This window comes from Crinia signifera, chromosome 7 (genome assembly GCF_055691185.1).
Source record: "Crinia signifera chromosome 7, ASM5569118v1, whole genome shotgun sequence".
In the NCBI taxonomy this organism is placed as follows: Eukaryota; Metazoa; Chordata; class Amphibia; order Anura; family Myobatrachidae; genus Crinia; species Crinia signifera.
The window spans coordinates 178,377,828-178,397,394 of NC_139223.1; the positions used below are offsets into that span (position 1 = coordinate 178,377,828).

Here is a 19,567-nt window from a genome sequence, read left to right on the forward strand (position 1 = left end):
CTCCACACATGCTTCCTTTGATGAGCTGGCCGTATGTGCCAGCTGGGAACATCTCGCACATTCGGCCAGCTAATTACATGTTACACTAGCGATTTACAGGCACTTTTCATCCAATGCTACATGAGCCCCACGATAAACGCATTATGCGCTAAGAAACGCGCTCTGACGCATGGCGCTAGCCTGTGGTCCAAGCCTGCTATTCCGTTCCTAAACCGTGTAATTAGTCATGCCGTATTACTCCAGAGATTTCTCAAGTGAGAACCTTATTAATTCATAGCGATAGTGAATCTCTAAAATGAATACAATTCTGCATGTGCTTTGTGCGTCCTCTTCGGAACCTTACATCTACGAATGTTTCACACTGCGGGGTTGAGAATTCCAAGAAGAATATGTCATTATAATACAGCAGAGATCCTTATCTGAGACAAGCCTCGAACACCCACACAGTGGGCACTGGCAGACGAGTGATCATTTTAAGATCATTAAAAAGTCTTGGTAAGTATATCCTACAATTTGCCATTTACGTCACCTGTCGCTCGTTGCTCACAGAAAGAAAGATATAAGTATGTAGCGCAAGTGGGGGGATCATTTACACAGGTCTACCGTTTGTATCACACAGCGACGCACTGTGATTGTAATGTTGTTGTGGATGGATAAATATGGTTAGTACAGGTCGGGTCTCCCTTATCCGTGTATCATAAACACCGAAATATTCCGAAAACCGTGGGTTTTTCAGAATATTTTGGGTTCTTTCCTCCCACCCCTTTTTTTCATACTTATCTCGTCCCCCCAATGTCCACGGTGGCCTCCGGGATCCTCTTCAGCGGCATCTCCGGTCCCAGGGGTGCATTGCGCGATCGCAACGGTGAAGTCACTGGCGCAGCCGCGCACTTGCGGCACGTACCCCTGGGACCGGAGATGCAGATGAAGGGGATCCTGAAGGCCACCGTGGACGCCGGGGGACACTGTGGATGTCGGGGGACCATCAGGGCACCACCAGGGAAGTATGGGAAAAAAATTATTCCAAAAACTGAAAAAAATCCCTTATCCAAAATGCTTGTGGTCCCGAGTGTTCGGATACGGGATCCTCAACCTGTACTAGGCTTCGTCCACTAGGCTACGTCCACTCCCCAGTTGAGTACTGATTTGGATTAAGGGCCCCATTGAGATCTGCTTGCTAGGCTGCTCACATTCGGAGCCTATAGAGCAGGTGAACGCCGCCCTGCTGAGCACATGCCCCCCCCCGCTGCCACCCATAGCCCCTCGCTATGCTGCATGGGGATGTGTACGATTACACCTCTACTCGCAAGCGTGCGCGCAGAGGAGAAATCATTCGATAGTTGCTCCTCTGTTCGGAGAAGAAAAGTAGCCCAGGCAGTGGCGTAACTATAGCACCGCAGCCCCCGCGACCGCGGGGGGGCGCTATGCATGTGCGGGCGCCGGGGGCTGCAGTGCTATAGTTACACCCCACCGCCCGCCGCACCAACCCCCGCAAACCCCCAGTCTTTACCTGTGTTCAGTACGCGCTGGTCCCGGCTCCCTTCTTCTGCTATGAGGACCACCACAAAATGTCCGCCCCCATTTAGCAGACAGTCTGCGAAACTGTCTGCTGTATGGGGGCGGACATTTTGTGGTGGTCCTCATAGCAGAAGAAGGGAGCCGGGACCAGCGCGTACTGAACTTAGGTAAGACTGCGGGGGATGGGGGGGTTTGCGGGGGTTGGTGCGGCGGGCGGCGGGGCGGGTGAGTGGCAGGGCGCCCTCCCTTTAACGGCGGGGGGGGCGCCTAAAATGTAGTTACGCCGCTGAGCCCAGCGCTTACTTTTCTGCTGCACGGATTTCTCCGAATTGGGGGGCAGGTGCTGGCGTCATGTGATGTCATCCGCCTGCCCCTGGCTGGCCAGTGAATGCCTGCGTTGGGCATGCCCAGCGTTTCTATGGGCGCGCCCACCGTTTTACACCGCCCCTTGACCACCAATCAAATGCGAATGCCTCGGCTAGTGAAAATGTTGACAAAGGCGCTCGATGAGGCGGTCTGCACAGCGCATTAGCGTAGAGTACTGACATCGTCCACCTTTGTGCTGTACAGAACACAGAATCCTGGAACCTGAAAGAGAACTCTCCCCTACAAACTTCACATTTACGTGGGTGGAATTCAGTATATTAAAGTTTCAATAAGGTTTCAAGAAAGATATTCTTAAAACCTGGACTGTAATGGCAGAGTTAGGGAAGTCTGCTACAAGTCTGGAACAATATACTGTATCACATGCATCAAAACAGTGCATGCCCCTTATTCACAGGTTCTCAAACTCGGTCCTCAGGACCCCACACAGTGCATGTTTTGCAGGTCTCCTCACAGAATCACAAGTGACATAATTAGCTCCACTTGTGGATCTTTTAAAAGGTGTCAATGAGTAATGAGTGCACCTGCCGGGTTACCTGAAAAACGTGAACTGCGTGGGGTCCCGAGGACCGAGTTTAAGAACCCCTGCTAATCCATAGCACAGCAGCCAATCAGCTCCTAGCTGGTTGTACGTTATCACCTTTACCGGTGCATACACACGGAACGATGCTGGAATTGTTATGACATCATTCACCAGTGTATCAAAACGTTCTTCGTGCATACACATGGGACGATTTGATACACTTCACAAAAGACTGGTCTATGGTCTTCCTGCATGCAGGGAAGATCACAGACCATTGTCAACGATTGGCGGGTACGCGTATCGTTAGCGATGCACGGAACGATTTGACCGATTGGTACTTGTTTCCTAGCACGGCCACACCGATTTACATTGGGGTGGTCGTGTCGGAAAAATCGGGTCGATCGCATCGCATGCGATTTGGTCGCATGCGATGCGATCGACGCGACCGACCCGATTTTTTGATTGAATGAAATGTAAATCGGGTCCCTGGGACCCGATTTTACATTGGATTCAATGTAAAATATTCCCTAGACCCCCAAATTTAACGACGTAAACCCCACCCCACGATAGACGCCAACCCGAAGCGTGGCGAGCGCAGCGAGCCCGCGAGGGGCGGCGGTGCGCGTCCTCCGACCTTTTCATTCCCCTACTATCCACGTCGGCGTGGAGTTGAGAATAGAATAGTGTGGCGAGCGCAGCGAGCCACCGAGCCCGAAGTGTGGCGAGCGCAGCGAGCCCCGCGAGGGGACGCGTATACCTGTGAAGTTATACGCGTCCGCTCGCCACGCTTCGGGCTCGGTGGCTCGCTGCGCTCGCCACACTATTCTATTCTCAACTCCACGCCGACGTGGATAGTAGGGGAATGAAAAGGTCGGAGGACGCGCACCGCCGCCCCTCGCGGGCTCGCTGCGCTCGCCACGCTTCGGGTTGACGTCTATCGTGGGGTGACGACGGGGACATCTATAATGTGAAATGGGTCATATTGGCCCATTTCACATTTTTCACATTTTTTTAAAGGTGAGATGGACTTAATCAAGTCCATCTCATCTTGTGCCATTATAATGGCACAAGACCAACGCGATCCTCCCGATTTCAATGTTAAAAAATATTTTAACATTGAAGCCTATGGCAAAATCGGGGGCATCGCGTCGGTCACGTCGGGACCAATGTTAATGGTCCCGACCGACGCGATGCCCCCGATTTTGACCCTTTGCCGGCAAAATGGACCTGATTTCAAAGGAAATCGGGTCCATCGTGTGGATCGTGTACCTTAACTTAAAGGTACACGATCCACACGATTGTGGCCGTGCTAGGAAACAAGTACCGACCGATTGGCTGTTCCCATTGATGGGGAACGCCCACATTGTCCTTCAAATCGTTCCTTGTGTACGGGGCCTACTTTATCACTTCACCTGGCTTGATACACCTGCCCCTATAATTTACAATTATTTCCTTTCCCAGGGCATAAATATTATATGAATTTGCAATATGGACATAAAGAGTTAAAAATAAATAAATGAATTCATAAATTAAGTCAACAAGGAAATTAATGTGCTAGAATCATCATAGTGTGCACACACATCCAATGCACAAACACACATATACACACACAAAATCAACTACACAAACACATCCACTACAGAAACACACACATATCCCCTACACAAACACACACACAAACACATCGACTACATAAACACATACACATACTGTGCACACAAATTCACACAGAAAAAAAAAGACTCAGATCCAACATCAAATAAACGAATAATGCTCTACCCTCTCAGAATCAACAGCAATGTGAAAATAATGGAAACAATATATTTAAAATGCTTCTTGAAATATAATTTGCCATATGAACTACTTAAATAACACACGGGGCTAAATATAAATAATGAATGCATAGCAATTAATAAAATAAGAAGATCTGGTTGTGGAATTTAAATCAAATCCATTATTAGAAATTCATAAGTTCATTATAATATGATTCATGGATAGCCCGTAGCTGGTCCAGTGCCTCTCTGTTGATTGGATTGCCAGCCTTTGCTGACATATATAATGTAAGCTTTAGAATGTAAGCTCTCACAAGCAGGGCCCTCTGCCCTCCTTTGCTTTTCCTTATCCTACATAAACCACCTTCTATGGCACCAAATCCTGTGGTTCTCTGCCACCCATTGTCGGTCTGCTAATGCAGCTATGGTTATGTGCCTTGTACTTGTCCTCTATTGCAGGGTTGCCGACTTTTTAAATCTCCTCTCCGGGAGAAGCCCGGAGAGAGGAGACTTTCAGCTGGAGTTCGGGGAGGCGGGGGCTTGAGCGTGACGTCATTAAGCCCCACCCCCACGATGGGGGTAAACTGACACGATTCTGGCACTTTAGCCACACACCCTCATCAAAGATCGGCCAATCCGGTTATTTCAATGGTTATTACAGAAACCGGGAGGGTTGCCCATATTTCCGGGACAGGGACCCGATTTTCGGGACCCTCCCGGCCATTCCGGGTGAGTAGGCAGCCCTACTCTATTGCATTCGTCTGTAAGTCACCGTTTCCTGTTTTTCTTATTAGTTTTTGGACTCTGTAATTGGGCACTGCAGTTCCTTTGTGGCTCCATATAAATAAAGGATAATAATATAATGATTATCACCAAGTTACTGCCAGGCGAAAGTGACGAGTAACAATGAGGGATCTACCCTCAGTGGAGGCACTTCTCAACAAAAATGATTATTTCCTTAGGTGTACAGATGAGGAACTTCCACTATTTAGTAGGATACTGTGATGTGAACATTCGGATAATCAGTTGCTACCTTTAAATGTCAAAGCCAAATATCACTATATTATATTATCATGTAAATATTGGTTAATAATTCACGAATGGCTCCCAAACATCCTAGACACACACTTAATGATCGTCTGGCATATCGTAGATAAATGAATCCACATGAATGAGTTCTTAAATGTTAGCAATTTATTAGTTAATTATATCAATTATGTAGTTCAGTCAACTCATTAGCTAGATATTTATAAATATTTATGTACTAATTAGTGATATTTAAATATTCATTTTTAATTCATTCGAACAAAAAAAAAACTATTATCAACATTTATTTGTACATTTGAGATTATTTCATTTGGATAGAGAATTTATTTATTTTGTTTGCCGCTGGAACCGAGTCTCTTTCTCTCTAACTATCTAGCAGTTATGTTTGATTAAAAATGATATATTAAAAAGAGGAAGCTAAAATTTTATCTGACACTCCTTATCAACATTCGTAACCATGGAAACAGTCGTTGCAATCCGTTCTGTTTCCGTGGTTACAGATATTGCTTAGGAGTGTCAGATATTCACAACATGTCTGCCAAATGGCAGCAACGGCCAAGTCTGAGTCTTCCAACCGCGACTTTGGTTAGAAGACATTTCAAGTGCAAAGAATTATTCCACTAAGGTATGGTGCCAAACATGAGTCAGTTCAAGAACAAACAACGGAGACATTAACACTGCAAAATAAATAGGTACCGTACTACATAACAATCAATCCAACACCACTAGCTCGCTACCTAGGTGTCATCCTCAACTCTGAACGGTCTTTAATTCCCTAGGTTCAATCTGTCTCAAAATCATGTTACATCCATCTAAAAAACATTGAAAATACGCCTATACCTTACACTAACACTGCTAAAAACTCTAATTCATGCTCTCACCATCTCCCACATTGATTATTGCAATCGTCTTCTGACTGGTCTTCCCCAATACAGACTCTCACCGCTACAATCCATCATGAATGCAGCAGCGAAGTGGATTTTCCTCACCAGATATTCTCGCCATGGACTGCAAAACTGCTTGCTCAGTCCTTCCTTTGGTTACACGTATTCTATAGTATTCAATATAAAATACTACTACTTTCACACAAGGCCATAAGCCAAACTACAACAATGTACTTCTCGTATCTCAAAATATCTCCCAACCCGACCTCTTCGCTCTTCACAAGATCTACGTCTCTCAACCACAAGCATTACCTGCTCCCATTCACGATTGCTGGACTTTCTTCTTCTTCCAAACCTTCAAGCTTTCCCTGAGAACTCACCTCTTCAGGAAAGATTCCAGAACCACCCACATAACTTTCTTCATAAACCTTTCCTATGCAATTACATCCCCTCTGTACAGCCCAAACATACCCTCACCTATTTTCTCTCTCATCTTTCTGTCCTTCTTACCTCTGACCAACATTGCTGGGTCACCGTATCATACAGCCCACCAAGAACCTTTGCAAACTGGTGGACCACGATGCAAGAGATGACAACTATCCTTGCGTATCATGCCTATTTCCCTTTGTAAGCTTGCAAGCAGGGCCCTCCTACCATTTTATTGTCTGTAACAACCCTGTTTTATAACTGTTTCCATTTGTAAAATGCAATGGAATTTGCTGCCTTATATGAGAAACTGTTACTAATACAATAATAAAGGTAAATCTAACCCAGAGGAAAAAAAATACAAAATCGCTGTGTTTCTACACCAGGTAAAATCACCATTTATATGATTGTAACAATCATATTTCATCTAGCTTTCTCGCTTTTTGGCCAAGACTGAGTGTAGATGCTATTAGGTTAAACATCACTCTCAGTAGGTGGTTCCCTTGTCCTTAGGGGTGATCTAAAGATTCTATACCCTCTGGGAAGCTTTGGCTGACCTCAGGTAGAAAGATGTCCACAGGAGTCTGGAAGCAGAGTTGGGACTAACGACCCATGCTCATTAAAGGATCTTAAGGCACTGACAGTTGGGCATATCAAGGGATTACTCTGAGCCGTGGCAGAGGCGGACTTGAAGATCCCCTTAACTAAGAACTTATGGGGGGGGGGGATGGTATAGTTCCCTCTTCATAGAGTGTGCAAAGACCTAAGCCTCCAGCACAGCTATCTGGTGATATGTAGGGTTTCAAAGGGAGGAAATGAATGTTTCAACTTTGCATGGTTATCATTATCATTTAGAAAAAAAATCCAGATTTACCCTTTTAAGAAAATTGCTGGCAATGGGCCTCATTCAGATCCCATTGTGCATGCACTTGTGCAGTATGGGTTGTGTGTCATCGGAAGCCGTACATCTGCAGGAGGCAGCTGACTGGGGGAGGGAAGCGGGCAGAAACAGCCTCCGTTTTGATGGAGTGCTGAGGACTGGATCTCCGTCTTACCATTGAGAATTCCAGGCCACTTGGAAGCTCAACCAAAATCCAATTAAGACAAAAACAAAAACCAGTGATTTGTGTGTAAATAAGTAACTTTATATAAGAAATATATTCCCATTTAAGCAACATTGGGGATGTGATCAGGGTCCCAGTGGTCAGTACTGGGGTTAGGTTTAGGATTAAGGTGCGAACACTGGGCGATTGTTTTCAAACAATATTGCACTTTTTGTCCCTTTCGAGTGACACCGTTTAAAATATCACCCAGCGAGTACCCTACGAATGATGGACGATGTGCCCTCCCGCGAGTCGTTAACGACCCCAACTCCTCCCATCATCTGTACATGCAGATCAACTTGACTATATCACGCAGCGACTGCATGTTCGATGACGTCGCTGAACAATATTATTAATGAGAATGTTCAGTGTGTATGTGCTGTATTAATTGCCCAGGAATTCAAGGGAAATCATTGATGATATTGCTCATGTAGTTCAGCAGCCACACATTGCCTAGCGTATTTATGATGTTTTCTTATTCAAAAGGGAATAAAAAGCATAAACCATGGCGGTGTATATGAGACCATGGAATACAACTGGATATATTTTTTTATTTGTGACAGAAGGTGGAAAACAGTACATTCACATAGAATGCCAAACAGAAAACAATATCGACAAAGATGAAAACGAGTAACAGTTTCAGGACCGAGCAGAACTGATGCAATGATAAAGTCATTGGTGCAGTAGAAAGGGAGTGAGTGTGAGCGTGCGCGTGTGTGTGTGTGTGTGTGGGGGGGTTGGAAGTCCCAAGCATTAGGTCTTGAACACCAACCAGCAAGCAGACAATAATAATTACAAGAATCCACATGGGACACTGCACTCATGAAGAACACTGGTAAGATGATAGATGGAGTCAGTATTACGGATCTTGTGGATGATTGCGTACAGAGAAGACTTCCAGTCATTGGAATGACTGGAATCAATGGCAGCTCCAGATACGGGGCTGCAGCACAGTTCAAGATTCAAATAGGGGAGCCACACCCACTGCCATTGAGTCAGTTTGGAATGACAGCTGCGACAGTGGGTGTGGCTCCCCTACTTGAACTTTGTTTGGAATACAAAGAAAGGGTCCTTAGATAGCGGCGTGTGATGGACTTGGGCTACATTAAGCAGTTGCGTGATATTATTAAGCAACAACATGAAATATGTAATAAGGAACCCACTTGTTGGGACCATATACCATCTTGTGTATATTGTGTGGGCATTTTCCCTAACTGAAGTGTTAATAGATGTCTTGGCCAGTGTGTGACCGAGTTACCACCCTCCTCCATTGAGCCTGCCAGGCCTGGTAAAAAAAAGGTTCAAGTACTGAGGAAAGAGAGACACAACAGTGTGGTGCAACACAGAGATGGCAGCTTGGGTCTCAGGACTGTAAAGGCATTTGTGTTCTATAGGACAGGGTAGTGTCTCATTGCAGGGGATTGTAACTGTGAGTGAATTCAAATCTTTCATTGAAGATACGCAAATTGGAGGTTGGAAAGAGGACTATGCTTAGAATACAGATCCAGGGCCAGACTAAGGTTCTCATGAATGGGGCTGAAAATGATCTAGGACAGGCATGTCCAAACGGTGGCCCTCCAGCTGAAACTACACATCCCAGCATGCATTGCCATAGTTTTAACATTCCCTAAAAGCAAAACTGTGGCAAGGCATGATGGGACTTGTAGCTTCACAACAGCTGGAGGGTCACCGTTTGGGCATGCCTGATCTAGGGCCTATTATGAAAATTGGGGAGGTGAGGCCAATACACTATACAATACAACCCAATGTCTCCCTGGGAAATTGGAATGCAATTTCAATACTTTAATGATTTATGGTCAACCATGTGGCCAGCTGATGACCATCATGTTGGGCCTATTTTTATGTGGAGGCCTGGATCTTCAGCTCCGTCCACCCTATTGTTAATCTGCCCCCATGTAGATCTATGAAAGAGTAATGGGCATTATGTGGATATATTGTACTAGATCCCTCAAGCAACAAGGCTGTGCTTAGGAAGAGGGTGGTTCCAAAAGGGAGTAAGGGTCTTTAAGCCAGGAAACACATGCTAAGAGGGGATATGGCCATGCTGTGAAGCCTTATAGTATCTCTCAAAGAGTTCAAGGTCTACTGTAGGTATTTTTCATTGCCTGAACAACTGGGAAATGCATTAACATTCTAGGCATCCCCTCTCCCATCCAACATAAACATTAGATCAATAGCAACCACGTTCAATAAGCAGGCCGCCGCCACCGCCGCATCCTGCCCTCAAAAAGCCCCACTGTTAAATCAGTAGCCCTACATTGCAATGATCGTCCCTACAGCGTATTACTACTTACTGCCCCCTATAAACTCCACTTGTAAATTGTAAACCTTTAATCAATGGGGCCCGGAGAAGTGATAAAGTGAAAGGTGGTTAGGCAGCAGCCAATCAGCTCCTGACATTTTTCAAACCCAGGCTGTAACTTGACATATAGGAGCTGATTGGCCGGTCACTTTATCACTTCACCGGGCTAAATCCATCTGCCCCAATGTGTTATATTACTGCTCCACAACAATATAAAAATTCTTATTGTGTCTTTTAGTTACTATGATTATTAAGATACTATATTGGCCCACATAAAATTAAACCCAAAAATGTCTTAAGTTAGGCCCTGATTCGCCATCATTCAGAAGGTGCCGAATTCCGGTGTTGGTGGGTCTACGCATACGCAAGCGCATATTTGCGTATGTGCAGATCCCCAGCAAATAAAGTCTTTGGTGAGTTACACAAATGCAGGGGAGCCGGGGGCAGATGGCTGTTGTCAGCGCCGACCCGCCTTTGGTGATCTGCGGAGGAAATAAGTCAGTTAAGACTGAATTTTATTTCCGAAGGCAGGAAAAAACAATCAATGAATGACTTCTCCTGTTAGCGGAGGTATGCGAGTGGACGTGTTAGCGAATTCGGTGGTGGTGGTGGTGCGGCGTTCGGCGGGGTAGCGTTTCAGCGCTTCGTAAGCAGCGATTTTCGCTGCTTATTGAGCCAAGCTGAAAGAGGGCATTAGTACCCACTTTGGCATTAGCAGACTGGTGGTGAGCCGGTTTTATAGTGGCACACAATGTAAGTGCCAGTGCAATGTGGTCCGCTGCAAAAAATCCAGAGTAACGGATACAAATAAAATCATGGCTATAAATAATTGAACATATGAATATGCAATGAATAAAAGATAACCAGTCATTTATTGTAAAGCTGAAACATTTTAGGCCTTTTGTCAAGCAAAAAATAAAATATCCAAGCTATTTAAATGCTATCCATACGTTCACAATAGACACATCATTAATTGAATACATACTGTTAAATATATATAACATAGCTCAACGAATACTTGTTCAAGGTCTGAGATAGAAAGGATACAGCAATGTTTATCGTATATAATCATGATACACTGTATATATTATTCCACAGGCTGCTGTATAACAGTTCTCAAGTATAAGTGAAAAATGTACAACCTAAAATCCATACTGATATGTATATATTAAACTGCCAGACCAGTACATTAAACTATTATTGTCTGTTAAAATATAACCACGATAATATATTTGTGATAATATGAGAAATAGCAAACAAGAAAAAAAAAAAAATCAAAAAAGTATAGTATAACTAGGGGATTCATCGTGCCATACGGGCGCTCTTCACACCGTTGTAAGGGGCTCCACCCACTTAACCTGTGAACGTCTTTATTGCGTGAAATATGGTTTGTGCGGTAGGGGCGGGTGGGGAAGTAGTGCGGATGCGGGAGGGGCAGGTGTGGTGTTTCGACAGGTGGATGTGGTCCTGCTTTGGTTGGTGGAGTGGTCGGGTGAGGGTTGGGTTCAAGGGTGCCGTGGGTGAGGCAGGTTGATTGGGGGTGATGTGGGTCCCCCACCCACACCACCCCCAATCAACCTCCCTTACTCACGGTGGCGGGTGCAGGGATACTGTGGGTGGTGGAGTTGCAGGTGCCTCGTGTGGTTGACGTGGGTTGGTGGGGTGCACCGGTTGAGTGAGGGGCAGTTGAGGGGGTCCTTTGAGTGCGGTAACAATGGTGGTGTGGTGGGGTAGGTATGGGTGTGTGTGTACTGCGTATGGGTGATGGGTGGGTGAGGTGTTGGTTTGGCTGTGTTTTGGGGTACTGCGGGTTGAGGAGGTCCGGGTGCGGGGGTGCATTAGTAGGGCAGGTGGGAGAGGGCTGGGTGTGGGGTTGCCGCAGTGGAGAGTGTGTGGTTGTGTTAATGTTTTTTTTATATTTTGTTTTTATTAAAACTTACTTTTAATAGGCGGCATGAGGGGGGTTAGGGTTAGGCTGTGTGAGGGGAGGTTAGGGTTAGCCTGCGGGAGGGGTGGGTTAGGCTGCATGAGGGGATGTTAGGGTTAGGCTGTGTGAGGGGAGGTTAGGGTTAGCCTGCGGGAGGGGTGGGTTAGGGTGCATGAGGGGATGTTAGGGTTAGGCTGTGTGAGGGGAGGTTAGGGTTAGCCTGCGGGAGGGGTGGGTTAGGCTGCGGGAGAGGTTAGGGTTAGGCTGCATGAGGGGGAGTTAGGGTTAGGCTGCTGCAGGGCAGGTTAGGGGATGTTAGGCTGAGGGAGGGAGGTTAGGGTAGGTAAGGGTTAGGCTGCTTTAGGGGTGGTTAGAATTAGGCTGTGGGAAGGAAGGTTAGGGTGCAGGAGGGGAGGTTAGACTGCAGGACGGGTGGGTTAAAATCACACACCTATAGACATGCACATTTGGTTTGGCTGCATGAGGGGAGGTTAGGGTTAGGCTGCTGGAGTGCAGGTTAGGGTTAGATAGGGTCAGGCTGTGTTAGGGGAGGTTAGGGTCAGGCTGTGGGAGGAGTAAGTTAGGCTGCAGGAGGTTAGAGTTAGGCTGCACACACACATACAGTGCCTCTGCCATGAGTCAAACTCACCATTTAAGGTGGCTCGGGCTGGTGCTGGAGGTGTCCTCCCCTGCTCATGCTGCTGGCTGGCCTGGCACAGGCTGTACACTGTACAGGAGTACAATGCTTTGTAGCTCCGCCCCCTTTCTTACCTCTGGCTGCACTGCTGGGTTGGTAAAACACTTGGGAGCCTGACAGGGGGTGGGCTGAGGTAACTTACCCCCTGTGCTCCCAATTCCCTCTGTCTTAATTTGGCTCCGCTGGTCCTGGGCTGCACCACAATGTAGTGATGAAACTGAAAGTAAACTACACAGCTCACTGCAGCAAGGGCTGGACCATTAGGGTGCATTGAGTACAGAGGGTGCTAAGCCCCATACACACTAGACGATATTCTGTGTACAATATTGTGTTGCTGGGAATTATAGTTTATTTTCGGTTTCTTCCCTAGTGTTTAGCTACCACAGCTCCCAAAAATTGTGTTCCCCTCCTGGCCCACGGAAAGGTGGGCAAGTCTCCCACTTGCTCCCCAGAGCCCCGCAACCCCTTTCCTAGCTGTCACAAATAGTGGAATACACAGGCCCGTGGAGAGGGGGCGGGGCTAAAATTACATAACTAGCATCATTTTGTGACATTTAAGAACCACTCCCTCTCCATGGACCTGCCAATCACGGCGTTTGTGTGCCATGGGGTGGGGCTTGGTGACATCAGCCTGGTTTCCTCCCCTCCCCCCACTGCCTCTTCGGACTTCTCCCAGAGAGCAAACAATAAAACTAGGCATGTATGCATTTCATCCATTATCTCTTTAAACATTTGCTTTGATTTTTCAACAACAAAGCTCAGATTACATTCATCTCTGTCTTACATTACTCATCTAGGGTGAGACAGAGTGCGCCATCGCCCACAAAGCTAGAGGGTAGGGGGTGCTGTTGGCAGCACTTGTCAATTCCTCCTTACCCTGCCATCGCTAATACCTATACAACATTCAAAAAACCTTAACTTGAGAGTTCTTTGTTATTCAGTCACGCTGTCCTTCATTACATTTCAAGATGGTGACATACCCGAGATTCAAACCATGACCATGTGACATTGCGGTCAGACACTCTATTCAACTCTAGCTATTTTAAGCTCACCTTGTACTTTGTAAAACAAATTATCAGCATTGTAGCTGAGGTGTTTGACTGGAATGCAACAGGTTATGGGTTTAATCCTGTGTATAGCAGTATATTGAGTGTGTTAATTACTAAAGTATTGTTACTGAATAAAAATAGTGCACGTGGTATAACCAAATGTGTCCAAATCCATTTTCTTTCAGTTCAATAAAGAAGTGTATAAACTATACTACTATATAACATCTATATCTTTTATAAATATAAGCCTATACAACATAGTTTTTAATATGTATGGTGCATTTGTTTTTATGCAACGTCTCCATGGCAACCGCTGCAAAGCACCATGGGTAGACTGGGCCGGATTTTGGTGTTGGCATACTGCACGGTTATAAATGAGGTATGCGCTTTGTGTAATTGTGTATTTGATGCCTAACGACCTGGATATAATGCCCGAAACGTTGCAACAAAGCTGTGTACTGTTTATTGTCTTAATTATGTGAGAAAGTCCAGTGAGTGGCACCATATAGAGAATAGATTTTATTAGATATGCGCACCGTGGCAGATTCAGCTGGTAAACAAGACTGCTTGTAACCTGGACCACTAGGGTGCATTGAGGACAGAGGGTGCATACACACTAGACCAGGCCTGGCCAACCTGTGGCTCTCCAGATGTTTGAAACTACACATCCCAGCATGCTTTGCCACAGTTCTAGCATTCCATAATATTAAAACAGCGGAACCACAGATTGGCCAGGCCTGCACTAAATGATATTCTGTACAATATTGCTCATAAAGGGTCTTTTGAGCGATGTACAGAATATCGTCTAGTGTGTACACTTAATATGGTCAATGATGCGCACCCCTGCACTTTAACACCCCCCTCAGCATGTTCTGGTGAAGGAGGTCCTCGTTTAGGAGAGCCATGCTACAGCGGCAGCTTGGGCGTCGCTGGTGTGTTGGCCCACAAATCCTCATAACAGTGTATTATGTGCAAAAGTAGACATGAGATGTCACAAAACAGCGGCAATACGTACAGCGGGGTTGTAGTTTGGCTATCCTCCAATTGATCCTTAGCCACAGCATACTGTACTTACTTACCCACCCTCCTTGAATGCCCAGAAAACACAAAAATATGGGCAGTCCCCATGGAACCTGGAGAAAGGTGGTCACCTTGCCAATTCCTAGATCTCGGCCCCTCCCCTCTTCATTCAGTGCAGTGTGCTCATATAGTCCATACTTACATACTTTCTGGCTGGCCCGTCTGGGAGTGGACAGCCAGGTTTGGCATCTTCCTGGGTGGGTGGTACGAGGATGTGGATGCCCAATAGCATCATCACATCCCCGTTGCCCTAGATCGTAGGCATTGTAAAGGGAGGTCAATGATGACGTGCTCAGTGCAAATCACATCATCACCCACCCTGAACCACCTACTTTATGGAGGGCTGCAGAACAGATCCAGGAGGCTTGCCTACTTTCTCAGGGGACACCATCCGATTTTCACCACCTGAGGAGGGGGGGGTTTGCTCAGAGGGTATCTGACTGGTCACATCTGATGCAACTCCACCAGGCAAGTGGTATCGGCGCATATTTTAAGCACCGCCTCCCTTCTCCTATATTTAAACTAGAATGTGTATATTTGACAGCAGACTAGGAGAACTAGCTTTGTACATCTGGCGATAATTACAGCAGCACTACTCATGTATAGCTTGGAAATGGCATTACCATAGGAACACAGTCTTATCGCTGCCATGGTAGAGATTACATCTATGCCGGTGGTGGTTCCTGTAGAGCACAATTAGGTTTTCACTATAATAAGGCACAACAGAGAGTAATAGTCAACTGTATCAACTTTATTATTATTATTGAATTGGGATCCATCGTACAGTTACAAGAGAGCCATCCAACATCGATAATCACACTTTAGTTGTGTGCACCGTAGTCTGTCAATGTAACGTGTTCCCAAAGATCATGATTGAGTATGTTTAAGAAAATGAATTATAATGCTAAAAAAGCCTTAGAAGACAATCTGCTTGGAACTTAATTTATCCTTAATGCCATAACTTACAAGATGACAACAGTTTTCAATGACAAGGGATAAAACATTAATCAGCGCCGGCAGACATTTTTTTACATAGATATGGAGGTTAGTCTAGGCAAGAAGTATTGCAATTACTTTGTATCTATTTCGTTACACACGGCGCAATTTGGCGGCTGTATATATCGATCCGAAGGAGGGATATCGCAAATTGCACCGTGTGTACACAACATACTGTAAGCTTCCATCAAGGTACTGGTTATATTCAGTTCTTCAAATGGTAAGTTCTAGAACTGCTCTTAAACCAGTAACACGTTATCTCCTTCGCCAATGTAATCATAGTCTTGCACTGTTCTACGTTTGATGTTACTGCCCGTGTGAGTTGTATGTATTTTGATATTTTTGCTTCGATTGTCTTATCTAACCTCAATGGCTGCTCTGAATTTGCATCTTCTTTTCCCCGCAGATGGGACAAGATTGGGCCGCGAGTTAAAATGCTGCCATGATTTCCTGCTCATAGTTTAGTGACGCAACATTTAGAACATTGCGGTTTAGGAAGTTTACCCGGTGTTCCCTTGGCTACTGGCTAGGGATGGCTATCGTTGCCATTGCCATCGATGGTTGCCATTGATGGCAATTCTGCAACTGGCCATCGATAGTGCTTAACTAGGCAATGGATGACCATCGATATTTTTACATATCGATGGTCATCCATTGTATTTGATTGATTGGCCTGTGGGCCAATCAAAACACAGGGGGCGGGGCTTCGTGGGTGTCGGAGCTATGCTCCGTGTCCCGACACTTTGAAGGGAAAAAAAAGGAAAACATTGTTTTGCTATTCAATCGATGGAGGGAAACCATCTGGTTCTCCCCCATCGAAGACAAAAGTATTTGACATCGGCCATGAACCGTCGATGATTTTGAATCATCGATGGTCGATGGCCAGCCCTACTACTGGCAGCGGCTAGTAATAGGGATCCCTGTCACAGGTGCCCCCACCAGCGCCAGATTGGAAATTATATTGGCAGATGATAGCAGGAGCTGCGACCAATTGGCAGGTGAAAGAAGCGTGCACTTGGTCCCATATAGGGAGGCCAATCCCGAGATTGAAAAAAATGCCCCAGGATTGGCATCCCCACCAGTGCACCGGCTTGTGGTCTGGAAAACATGAACCGCTGGTAAGCTCTCTGGGTTGGAGTTGGCGAACCCCCTGCATAAAACAGTATCAGCAAAATCATCTCCATCTCTACAATTTAAGGTAGTTTAACAGATAAGAGAGAATTTAATATTACGAATTGCTGAAGACCATAAGACAAATATTGTTTTTTGCACATGTAAAAACATTTGTATACATTTTTACTTGTTGCTTTTTTTCCCTTCAGATTTTAACGTCCCTTATAAAAAAAAGGACAAAAAATAAAATACATTGGAGAAAGAAGGGTGGTCGGGAACGCGAGATGCAGGATGCCGCCTCGATCTCATTCCCAGTGGCCGGACGAGTGGTGTAAACGTTAATAGTACCATATAATATATTGCTCTGCTTCAGTTATTTGCCTTATAAACTATTAACTAATGCAATTTTCGCCAGAGGCACGAGGGAGCAGAGAGATGGATTCTGCTGCAATTCTAGTAGTCTGAAATGAAAGATGACCCTGTAGACTGCAGGTTGGGATGATGAAAACAAAGGTAATTGTAGATGTCGGATACAGAAATAATCTTTTCAAGACATAAGTAAGCGTGTATTAGATGACAGGCCCACTTGTTTTATTCTGTCAGCAAAGCACAGATGTTGGCAACAATGGCTGAAATGGGACAGAGAACACACAGAAATGAAAACCTCTATAAAAGCACAAAACCAAAACGTTATTGTAATCTACTCTTAAGTAGTGTACACACGGTGCAATGTACTTTCTATTCATCCTTATCGAATCGCATGGAGCCGTGTACACATTCGATTTAGACCAGCGATAGGCAACCTGCGGACCTCCAGCTGTTGTGAAACTACACATCCCAGCATGCATTGCTACAGTTTTAGCATTTCCTAATAGCAATACTCTGGCAAGGCATGCTGGGATGTATAGTTTCACAACAGCTGGAGGACCGCAGGTTGCCTATGCCTGATTTAGACTATATAGTACACATCTGTACTATATAGTCTGGCCTGTTCAGTCTATTTTTCTTATCGATTTTGATGCGGCAGGGCTATGGGTTCAAATCGAATGCGCTTGATTTAGATTTTTCTTAAACTACATCGAACCGTGTGTACGGGGCAATGTGTAGTGTTCTAAGTAACATGGATAATGGAGCGGATTCCCAGTATTAATGATAAAAGGTACGGCCCCGTAAGTACATTTTCCTCTCATCAACTTACTATATGACGCACTGCGTTCTTTAAAAAAGATTTTTCTTTTAATTTAATATAATTATGATTTTTTAATTAAGAAGCGCACACAATTTAACTAGGCGTTTTTGGGAGAGAGTTTGTAATATTGTAAGATAATCATTATTAACCTCTATTTATATAATGCTACCATATTCTCCAGCTTTAAAAAAAAAGTTTAATCATTTGCAACAGTCCCGGCACCTGTAGAGCCAACAATCCAATATTTATTGTCCATCATACATATGCTGACAAGTCCTCTCATTATTCCCCAAAATAAAGTAGTGGGGGTGGTATTATGTAAAAGGACATGAAATGTTGATCCCATGGCAATGCGTGGGTCGGCTCCTTGCGGCTGATGTCACTGCGGACCATTCCGGATGAAGGCATAGAATAGGATATGACATTCTGGTTAAAGGCTTAGGGGAGGAGATGACGTTGTCCTGGTTTGTAGCTCCACAGTAACAGTGTCATGAATTTGACAGGAGGGGTATGAGTCAGAAAGGCTTTGGTCAAGTCAGTATTTCCTAACTCCAAGGAACCTGTGCATGTTTTCCATATCTCCTTGCTAGAGCGAAGGTGCATTCATTACGGACTACATATTTTAAAATATTCGCAGATGGTGCCAATTACGTCATTCGTGATTATGTGAGGATACCGGATAAAATGCGGTGCTTGGGTGCCCGGACTACTGGAGCTGGAAAGCCCGGGGCGTTTTCCAATGGACATCTTGCACAGTGACTGCAGATGATCGGGGGATAAGCAGCAAGCTCCATGTATGCCACGATAGCAGTGGGTCAGGCTCTTACGGGTTCATCCAGAAGAACCCTACTAACTCTCAGAGCCAAAGGCCTATCAGAGGAGACTAGAACCCGCATCGGTCTGATCATCATGCGAGGGTTCTCTAAAGAGTCCCGGTATCTTGATGGTCACCTTGCGCCTCTGTCCACCTTATTCCTGGGGCACCGGCAGCAGCTGGAAGCAGGTGATACATTCAATGAGCCAGCTGGAGGGGGCAAACCAGACCTTTCCTTGGCGCAATTTGCTCGGGGTGTATTTGGAGGCTTTATCATAGATGATATACTGCGTGCAGTACCTCTGGTCGGACTCCGCGTCGGCGTGGTAAGCGACAGTGTTAATAGTCTGTGTCACATCGCTGTCTGGTTTCGGTTGGCGAATGAGGATTTGACCCCCCGCAGCTTTTACCAACTCAATCAGGTCTTCCTTTTTGTGTTCTCTGAAAGATCCCAGGAAGTAGAAATGACATCCATCCAGCAGTCTTGGCAGCTACGGGAGACATAACAGGAGCCAAATTACACAAGAGAAGAGACTTAATTAAGGGATTTGACGACAAGAACGTCAGGGAACTTCTTCATGACACTCTGCAATTAGTCAATTATACAGGCGATCAAGGAAAAACCAAAAGACAAAACCATCAACATCGGAAAGAAAAACTGCCAGTAGCTACTCGAAGTGAGATACAGGACTAAACCATGTCGACCCAACGGTGTCGACCTA

General features: G+C 45.4%; 1 protein-coding gene across 2 annotated transcripts in view; it reads right to left on the minus strand.

Moving 5' to 3' along the window:
• Positions 1-15,463: 15,463 nt before the first annotated feature.
• Positions 15,464-19,567, minus strand: part of BARD1 (BRCA1 associated RING domain 1) — a 54,603-nt gene continuing 50,499 nt past the window's right edge. For both annotated transcript variants that reach the window (XM_083154494.1, XM_083154496.1), the window contains exon 11: positions 15,464-19,336. In XM_083154494.1, the coding sequence (XP_083010620.1) occupies positions 19,001-19,336 (336 nt within the window). In that variant the 3' untranslated portion in view covers positions 15,464-19,000. The remainder of the gene's footprint in view (positions 19,337-19,567) is intronic.